Genomic DNA, 10,938 nt, shown 5'->3' with positions numbered 1-10,938 from the left:
TCCTCATGTAGCTGAAAGCAACAAATACGGCAAACAGTTTAGTTTGTAAGGTACTATGTACCTATGCCTAACTAAAGTTACGGTGGCCCGTGGCCTAGTGGTTGAAGCTCTCGCTTCACATGCTGAGAGTTTCCAGGTTCGATTCCCGGCAAGGGTAGAAACATTTGGGCATGTTTCCTTACACCAGCTGTCCCTGTTCACCCATCAGTAAACTGGGTACCTGAGTGTTAGTCGACTACTGTAGGTCGCATTCTGTGACAAAATTGACCTAATTTGCCCGAAATACTCTACATAACAAGCGACTTTCTATTTAGTAGTACGTCATTAAAGTCAACTAGACCTGCATGTCTTGTACATGTACTTGTAGAAATAAAGATATTATAAATATGACATTTCAATGAATCCATTAATCTCTGTAATCCCCTCTCTTAATAATTTATGTATATCTGTGTTTAGCTTCATGCACAAGCATGCTACATTCAGGACTCAGGCTATTTAGTGCAAGCGATGAGGAAAATTACAATTAAACTGCTGTATAGCCCTTGTGGCTTAGCGCTTCTTTTTTTGATGATGATAATAATAATAATAATAATAATAATAATAATAATAATAATAATAATAATAATAATTAATAATAATAATACAATTAAACTGTCCAAGATCGAAGTTTTCACACGATTTGGACAATACAATTTTTCTCTGACTCCCGGGATCCTGGGGTCAACAAGGTGTCAGGTTTGGTAGCCCTGAACAACCCCAACAACTACAACAACAATTATTAAATTCTGATCAAACTGCAGGTATTAATCATTAATCAATTTTATTTCTTTGCAAGTAGTACATTGAGATTATGTATTTATAATAATGAGTTGCAGTACAAAGAGCCACTATCATGCCTAGGCATTATGGCCAGACTTAATGGCTTACTGACTACTTAATACTAAAGAATTTATCATAGTTTAAGTTGTACAGTAGTTTCAATAGTAAATATTTAAATTATATAATGGGAATATAACATTGTGATTTGCTGAAAGTAGTTTACAGTATGAGAATGTTACAGTTGGGTGGCCCGGTGGCCTGGTGGCTAAAGCTCCCGCTTCACACACGGAGGGCCCGGGTTCGATTCCCGGCGGGTGGAAATTCCGACACGTTTCCTTACACCTATTGTCCTGTTCACCTAGCAGCAAATAGGTACCTGGGTGTTAGTCGACTGGTGTGGGTCGCATCCTGGGGGACAAGATTAAGGACCCCAATGGAAATAAGTTAGACAGTCCTCGATGACGCACTGACTTTCTTGGGTTATCCTGGGTGGCTTACCCTCCGGGGTTAAAAATCCGAACGAAATCTTATCTTATCTGACAGTGCTGTTTTGGGTAGGTATTTGTACTACTGTGTACTATTAGTCACTGTATGAACTTGGGTGTCTAGTCTTGAAGTTTTAAGATTTAGGTAATTCGGAGATTTTTTGGTAAAGTTAAATATTGAGTATTTAGTCTAGGGTGAGTAAGTGGCTTCTGAGAAGTGTCTTAAATTGATTTTCAGACTGCATTACTTTAGTACTTTCTGGTAATGAATTTCAAATTTTGGGGCCCATTATGTGCGTAGGGGTTTTACACAGTGTGATATGGACACGGGGTACATCAAAAAGAGATCTGTGTCTTGTGTTATGGTCATGTGTCCTGTTAAGGTTGGTGAGGAGAAGTTTAAGTGGACGGTTTATGTTTGAGTGTAGTGTTCTATGTATGTAGTATCCTGAAGAAGCTGGCGGAGTAAGGTTAATAAGTTACTTTAGGTAACATCTGGTTAAATAAAACACATGTGTACTTGAGAGGTGTTTCACCCACCGGGTATTTATGAAGTCCCTGGTGGCAAAACTTAAGTTTATTCAGGTATATACAAATACAGTTACATACATAGATTATCATACATTGCAGCATATGTGTAGAAAACCTAAGATAATCCAGGAAAGTCAGACAAAGGGACTTATTTCCATTGGGGTCCTTAAATATTGATGTATCAATTTGTCGGTATTACGGTAAGATAAGATTTCATTTGGATTTTTAACCCCGGAGGGTTAGCCACCCAGGATAACCCAAGAAAGGCAGTGTGTCATCGAGGGAGTCTGTCTGTCTCTTATTATTTCCATTGGGGTTCTCAGTTTTGTTCCCCAGGATGCCACCCACACCAGTTGACTAACTCCCAGGTACCTGCTTGCTTGCTAGGAGAATGGGACAGCAGGTGTAAGGAAACAGGCCCAATGTTCCCACCCCTGCCGGGGATCAAACCACAGACACTCAGCATAAAGCGAAAGCTTTGCCTACCATGCCACAGGCCTCCCTTATATTATTTTCATGAGGGAAGCATTAAGTCTGTAGGGGTCACAGCACTTGAGAAATGTAGGGAGGGGTTGATCAAGTTCGATCCAAGGGAAAGGACAGCTCCATTTCCTTGGATCAAGAGTCCTTTTCCTACATCAAGATACCCCACATAAAAGAATTCGAGTTTAGGGCTTTAATTGCCCCAGTTAATTATTATATACATGTACTGTACTTGTGTCCTATCAAGGAAAGTTAGGTGCCTTGATGCCAGTGAGAGGTTCTTCTTCCAAGGAACTGGACATATCCTCCCTTTTTTTGGATCAAACCTGAATGCTTCAGATTCCTCAGACACTATATGATCTCTACAAATTTAGTGTTTCCCCTAGCTTTAAAAAAAGTTCACATCCTGTGGGTGGCAGTCAAAATGGGTACAGGTACGAGGCTGCAGTTCTGTTAGCTGAGCAAGTTGCAGTAATAATGAGTTCTTTACACAATGATTTTCTTTAATGGTAAGTGCCTTGATACCATGTATCATGGTCTGACTCCCTCCTATGAATGTAATAATAATAATATGCAATGATTTCAGTTTTACTTTGTAATGGAAATAATGTCAGTATTATAGTTTCATCAGCTGTTTAAATATGAAGTCATGTAAGTCACTTTGTCTGACACTTTTGGGTTATTCTAGGCAATTTACACTATGATAATTGTATTTATGTGTACCTGAACCTAAATAAACTTACTGTATAGCTTATGCTTGCAGACATACTTATCCTGTGGAAATCCTGAGAAATCTCTGATAAATAATCTTGAGGTTATTGAAGAGCTTGGAGAAAGCAATCACAAATCACTTAGTTTCAGTATCTCATGAAAGTACGTACCTTAATAACTAAAACAAAGGGAAAGGAAACGTGTAGAGGTCATTTCAGGAAAGGTTGGAGGGAGGGGCTCATGGGTTTAGAATTAAGTTATAATAATAATAATAATAATGATGATGGAGGGAGGGGGGGTAAAGGAGGTTTTGAGCACTAGGGTATGAACATCTAACAGGTTTGTATGAACATGTTAGATCAGAGTGAAGGCAAGTGGTTTTTATGACTTGGTTAGCCAAAGTCGAGTCCTGGAGGTGGGAAGTACTGTACAGTGCTTGCTCTATCCATTTTGTTTTAGATGATTTCTGGGACTTTATACTAACATAGCAAGTTAGAAACATATGATCTAATAGTTTACACTAACATAGAAGGTTAGATGCTTTTGGTCTTGACATCATACTGACACAACAAGCTAGTTATATAAGGTCATTCTGACCTAATATTTTTTTAGATTGTTTTTTTTTTTTTTTTACACAGGGTTTGACAAGGTTAGGTTAAGGATCTCTAGCTTTATTGACAAGCTATTTACAGGTTAAGGATTCCTAACTTTATTGACAAACTAAGAGCTGTTACCTACATCAGCTCATTTGAAAGCATTTTTATTGTTATGAGACATGCAAATAGCGAGCAGGATGAAGTTGGAGCCATCTGTGGGCCAGCATTTTCATTTGATCAACTGACTTTATCTCGTTGACATCATAATGTTGTACAAATGTGTTTGAATGTGTTTTTTCTTCCAAGTGTTATTCCACTTTCATTGAAGTTTTTATTATTTCACTTGTATTACATGTCTGTGTTCATAAATGCTGTAGATAAATTTATAACAAATATTTATTCTACAAAAAATTTCAGTTGGTGGATTTGACTTGGTTTCCATAACTCACAATGGAAATCCCCGAGACAGATAGTGAGGATGAAATGGCACCAGGATGGGAGGAGCGGTGCACGACAGATGGTCTTGTTTTCTATGCTCAGTGAGTTTTTTGTGGTAACAAGATTTATGTTCAATACTTATTTGTCATTAATTATTAGGTAATGAAGCATATTAGTAGTAATGGAAATTGAATATTTTATTAAGCTATGAATATCAAGGAGAGAGAAAGTGACCAAATCTTTAGGGTGAATGGGAGTTGTATTTAAAATTATGGCATCTTTTGTGCTCATTTAACGTGTAAATTCATACTGGCAAAGATTGCCAAAAGTATTTTGTGCTTAGTTGTATACTCTAGGTGTATATGTATAATTTTTTTTTAATATGATAATGATAGTAGATTTTACAATGATTTGTATTGTTCATGTCAGATGAGCTAACATAGATGTCAAATATAAGTGATTTGTTGAAAAGCAATACTGTGAATGGTGATAATACTTTTGTAGCTTTCTTACTTATGGTATCGGGTATTACAATTTTATTGCTTGCTATTTTTTAAATGATTTTATAACTGTTTATTTCAGTGTCGTGGTTTGAGTTTAGTATTAGCAATTATGGTCATTGCTGTTAGGTCCATGCCTGCTTTCTAAAGTTGTAGCACCCTTCTCATCCACACTCTTGTATACTGACACTTTTGCCACCCGCATATTCTATCATATTGGCACCCTTCTCACCCACATTCCATCATGGTGGCAACCCTCACCCATACATTCTGTCATACTGACACCCATTATGCTGACACCTCTCACCTACATACTCTTCACTGCTAACACCCCTCACCCATATACTCTTCAGTGGGGACACCCCTCACCCACATATACTCTTCAGTGCTGACACTCCTCTCCCACTTATTCTTCAGTGCTGATACCCCTCACCCACATACTCTTCAGTGCTGACACCCCTCATCCACATACTCTTCAGTGCTGACACCCCTCACCCACATACTCTTCAGTGCTGATACCCTTCACCCACTTACTCTTCAGTGCTGATACTCTTCACCCACTTACTCTTCAGTGCTGACACCCCTCACCCACATACTCTTCAGTGCTTACACCCCTCTCCCACTTACTCTTCAGTGCTGACACCCCTCACCCACATACTCTTCAGTGCTGACACCCCTCATCCACATACTCTTCAGTGCTGACACCCCTCACCCACATACTCTTCAGTGCTGATACCCCTTACCCACATACTTTTCAGTGCTGATACCCTTCACCCACATACTCTTCAGTGGTGACACCCCTCACCCACATACTCTTCAGTGCTGACACCCCTCACCCACATGTTCTTCATTACTGACACCCCTCACCCACGTGTTCGTCAGTGCTGACACCCCTCACACAAGTAGCAGTCCTGAAATTTTTTTGTGCCTTAGAGAAGATCATGAAGAAATACTCCCTCCCCTCTTCTGTCATCAACAACACCCTCTTTCCATCCTCTCCCAGTGCATAACTTTTGCTGCAGTTAAGCGCACTGAAGAAACACTTGATATATTTTATCCTCAAACTGAAGCACTGGAGCCTATTTGAGAGAAAAAATGAACATAGTGTGTCCCTTGTTGCCACTAGTTGGTACCCTAGTAGGACACCTATACTGCTTATGCCCAGGACTGCTACTACCTCTCATCCACACATTTCTCAATGTTGGCACCTCTCTCACCCTTGTATGCTGACACTCTTCTCATTTACGTACCATCAAGAAGCTGACATCCACCTCTCTTCAGTGCTGACACTCATACCTTCTAAGAGATTAATTTTTATTTTCAGCCACGCCACTAAGACTACCCAGTGGCATCACCCGAGGACCAACAAAAAGAAGAGAGTTACTGGAGGTAAAATATTTTTGGGTGTGATATATAGCATTTTCATTAGTTGATATTTAATGGGTGCTGGGCTTAAGCTTGCAGTTTTCTAATCCAAGTAAAGTAAGTTAACTTCATAAACAGCCAAATTAATTTATAAGTGAATTTCAAGAGGCATGTGCACCTTATGATGATAATTTCTGGGAAGTATTGCTAACACATTAATTTGTGACTGTTAAGATAGTACAGTAATTTCTATATTTAGAGAAATGGACTTTTTGCAGTCATGATTTTTAGAGGGGGAGGGGAGGAGCATTTTAAAGAAAAGCACTGTAGATGAGTACACATACTTTATTGAGTAGTTACAGAATATAGTAAATTCTTTGTAAGTCTGCAGTTGAGAAGCCGGAATTCTGGAGAGCTGTCATATGTCAATAGTTCAGTATTATACACAGTAATAATACATAATAATTTTCTTTCCCTTAGAACTGCCTTTTGGATGGGAACGACAAATAACCGAGGAAGGGAAAGTCTTCTTTGTCGATCACTTAAACCACAAAACTACGTACACAGACCCAAGACTTGCTTTTGCTGTGGAGGAATCAAAATCTTTAACTGACCTGCGGCAGCGCTTTGACAGCAGCACTACGGGTATACAAATCTTACATGGCCGGGACTTGACCGGCCGCATTGCCATTGTCACTGGAGCTAACTGTGGAATTGGTAAGGCTTTATATACTCACCTAGTTGTATTTGCAAGGATTGGTTCACAGCTCCTGGCACTTAAAATTGTATATAAAGTACATACTGTATATGGCTACATTCAAGCTTCGTTGAATGACTGATGAATTCTGCAGAAATCTGTTACTCACCAAAATTAATATACTCAGCAAACTCCATTTTACCAGTCTCCAATTATTGTATGTAATCTTTCTTTCAACACACCGGCCGTATCCCACCGAGGCGGGGTGGCCCAAAAGGAAAAACAAAAGCTTCTCCTTTTAAATTTAGTAATATATACAGGAGAAGGGGTTACTAGACCCTTGCTCCTGGCATTTTAGTCGCCTCCTACAACACGCATGACTTACGGAGGAAGAATTCTGTTCCACTTCCCTGTGGAGATAAGAGGTAAGAAACAAGAACAAGAACTAGTAAGAAAATAGAAGAAAACCCAGAGGGATGTGTATTGTGTATATATATGCTTCTACATGTAAGTGTAGTGTGACCTAAGTGTAAGTAGAAGTAACAAGATGTACCTGAAATCTTGCATGTTTAAGAGGCAGAAAAAAGACACCAGCAATCCTACAGGCTTTCGTTTTACACTCACTTGACAGGACGATAGTACCTCCCTGGGCGGTTGCTGTCTACCAACCTACTACCTAGGTATTGTATGTAATCATTCTTGAAAAAAATGCAGTATATATTTCTGATTAATCCCACATTTTTAAGGAAGCCCCCACATCTTTCTTCTTTCAACACACCAGCCGTATCCCACTAAGGCAGGGTGGCCCAAAAAGAAAAACAAAAGTTTCTCTTTTTTAAATTTAGTAATTTATACAGGAGAAGGGGTTACTAGACCCTTGCTCCTGGCATTTTAGTTGCCTCTTACAACACACATGGCTTACGGAGGAAGAATTCTTTTCCACTTCCCGATGGAGATAAGAGGAAATAAATAAGAACAAGAACTGGAAAAAAAAATAGCAGAAAACCCAGAGGGGTGTGTGTATATATGTGCTTGTACATGTATGTGTAGTGTGACCTAAGTGTAAGTAGAAATAGCAAGACGTACCTGAAATCTTGCATGTTTATGAGACAGAAAAAAGGACACCAGCAATCCTACCATCATGTAAAACAATTAGCCAATTTAGTCAAAACCTAGGAAGTATGATAACTGATGCATGCATGAACAAAGATCACTTACTACTCTCAGGTGACTTCAATATAAATCTCCTGCAAGACCAGGACCTACACATTACTGAATTCACAAACACAATGAGTAACTGCATGTTGCTACCAACAGTAACAAAACCTACAAGAGTTACAGAGACTAGTGTTTCCCTACTTGACCACATCTGGACCAACACCATATCCCCTTTAAAATCAGGCATAATCACAGATAATACCACAGACCACTACCCTACTTTCCTCATAACAACTCTTGGTAAATTACCCCAAGACACTACTAAAGTCACCTTCAGACTTCACAATGAGGCAGCCATTAATAACTTCACAACAGCAGTAACAAACATTGACTGGCACACTGAGCTAGAAATCTATACAGATATTGATGAATGTATTAATAACTTTCTAAAAAAGACCCAATACCTCTATAACAAGCACTGCCCTAAAAAACTAAACAGATGACAGCTAAGAGACTGAACAGTCCCTGGCTAACACCCAGCATTCTCAAATCCATAAATACAAAACACCGATATGAAAAACAGTACAGAATGGGTCACATAACCAGAGACCAAACAAAACGTTACTCGTCAATCCTAACCAGCCTGATAAGAAGGGCAAAAAAATTGTATTATGAGAACAGATTATCCAACTTACGAGGTGATATAAAAAACACCTGGAAAACCCTATCAGAAATTCTAGGAACAAAAAAGATATCACGAAATAGCGAAATAAAATTAGCAAAATCAGATGAACCCCAACTCCCACCAACAGAAACAGCAAACAGACTCAATGATTTCTTCTCCACTATAGGACAAAACCTTGCCAATAAAATCCCAAGCTCAGATACCCCACCAAATGACTACCTCACTGGCAACTACCCGAACACACTGTTCCTAGCTCCGACTAACCCATACGAAGTCTCCCTTATTATCAATGCACTAAAAAACAAGGCAGGAGATTTAAATACCTTACCACCCTTTATATACAAAAAAGCATCACAAGTGCTATCACCAATCATTGCAACACTCTTTAACAAATCCATTGAATCCTCCACCTTCCCTACAGTTCTCAAAATAGCAAGGGTCACCCCGATCCATAAAGGAGGAGACCAAACAGAGTTGAATAACTATAGGCCAATATCCAACTTACACCCTCTCTCAAAAATCTTCGAAAAATTAATTCATAAACGAATCTACTCCTATCTCATCTCCCAAAACATACTCAACCCCTGCCAATTTGGATTCAGGCCTAATAAAAATACTAATGATGCTATTATACACATGCTAGAACATATATACACTGCAATAGAGAAAAAAGAAGTCCCACTGGGGATCTTCATTGACTTACGTAAAGCTTTTGATACTGTTGACCATGACTTGCTCCACATAAAATTGTCACACTATGGTATAAGAGGGCACTCCCTCAACTACCTCAAGTCATACCTCAGCAACAGAAGCCAATATGTGCACGCAAATGGGGCAAACTCTTCCGCACAACCAATTACAGTTGGTGTCCCACAGGGAAGTGTCCTTGGCCCTCTTCTCTTTCTCCTATACATAAAAGACCTACCAAATGCTTCGCAATTACTCAAACCCACACTATTTGCAGATGACACTACACACGTCTTCTCTCACCCGAGCCCAGTCACGCTAGCCAATACTGTAAATACCGAATTACAGAAAATATCTACCTGGATGAGGACTAATAAACTTACACTAAACATTGACAAAACCTACTTCATTCAGGTTGGTAACAGAGCTACAGATGTACCTGTTAACATAACGATAAACAGATCACCTATCACAAAGCTAACAGAGGGAAAATTCTTAGGAATCCACCTTGATAATAGACTCAAATTTCATACACATATACAACAAATTTCTAAGAAAATTTCCAAGACCGTAGGCATACTATCGAAGATACGGTACTATGTTCCACAGTCAGCCCTCCTGGCCCTATATCACTCTCTTATTTACCCCTATCTCACCTATGGAATTTGTGCATGGGGCTCAACAACCTACTCACCATACAAAACATCCATACTTATTACTGCACCTATTACATACATAGAACACTTAACTCTGATATTAACCCTCCCCTCAAACATCTTCTTGCCAACCTCAACAGAACACATGACCACAACACAAGAGGCACAGATCACTCTTTGATGTTCCTCATGTCCATCTTACGCTATGCAAAAACTCAATGCACATAAAAGGCCCTAAAATCTGGAATTCATTACCTGTAAATATAAAAGAAACACTACCTGTTTATAAATTCAAGTCTCTTCTCAAAGATCACTTACTCACCCAAAACCAAATAAATACTGAATAACTGAATCTTATAAATTGTTTATCTTATATGTTTCTCACAATTATATCACATAAATGTTAAACCTAAGACCCAATCTAACTTTGTTATTATTTAAATACACTACCTAACGGAATACTCCATTCTACTGAATGTACAGCAATGCATGCAACCATATGACCTGTCTTTGTAATACTCATTTGTGCTTTATTGTTATTTGTTTACAATAATGTTTTATCACTGATTACATCATTGCTTAGTTAATCTTAAGTTAATTTTAAGCCAGCCTGTAATGCTATGCATACAAGTGGCTTTGGCATGCTGCTCTTACCTGTATTTTTTTGTACCTCTGTATGTATGTTCAAATTATTAAATAAATAAATAAAATAAAACAGGCTTTCGTTTTACACTCACTTGGCAGGACGGTAGTACCTCCCTGGGCGGTCGCTGTCTACCAACCGACTACCTAGGGAAGCCCTCACATTCTTCTTTCTTTCAACACACCGGTCGTATCCCACTGAGGCGGGGTGGCCCAAAAGGAAAAACGAAAGTTTCTCCTTTTACATTTAGTAATATATACAGGAGAAGGGGTTACTAGCCCCTTGCTCCCGGCATTTTAGTCGCCTCTTACAACACGCATGGCTTACGGAGGAAGAATTCTGTTCCACTTCCCCATGGAGGTAAGAGGAAATAAACAAGAACAAGAACTAGAAAGAAAATAGAAGAAAACCCAAAGGGGTGTGTATATACATACTTGTACATGTATGTGTAGTGTGACCTAAGTGTAAATAGAAGTAGCAAGAC

At 38.9% G+C, this 10,938-nt stretch overlaps 1 protein-coding gene across 3 annotated transcripts in view; it reads left to right on the top strand.

Moving 5' to 3' along the window:
• Positions 1-667: 667 nt before the first annotated feature.
• Positions 668-10,938, top strand: part of Wwox (WW domain-containing oxidoreductase) — a 29,330-nt gene continuing 19,059 nt past the window's right edge. For all 3 annotated transcript variants that reach the window (XM_053794226.2, XM_053794225.2, XM_053794224.2), the window contains exons 1-4: positions 668-800; positions 4,043-4,164; positions 5,888-5,952; positions 6,409-6,645. In XM_053794226.2, coding sequence (XP_053650201.1) covers positions 4,076-4,164; positions 5,888-5,952; positions 6,409-6,645 — 391 coding nt within the window. In that variant the 5' untranslated portion in view covers positions 668-800; positions 4,043-4,075. The remainder of the gene's footprint in view (positions 801-4,042; positions 4,165-5,887; positions 5,953-6,408; positions 6,646-10,938) is intronic.

Source organism: Cherax quadricarinatus, chromosome 56, assembly GCF_038502225.1.
Source record: "Cherax quadricarinatus isolate ZL_2023a chromosome 56, ASM3850222v1, whole genome shotgun sequence".
In the NCBI taxonomy this organism is placed as follows: Eukaryota; Metazoa; Arthropoda; class Malacostraca; order Decapoda; family Parastacidae; genus Cherax; species Cherax quadricarinatus.
This window is presented reverse-complemented; position numbering and strand designations above follow the sequence as displayed.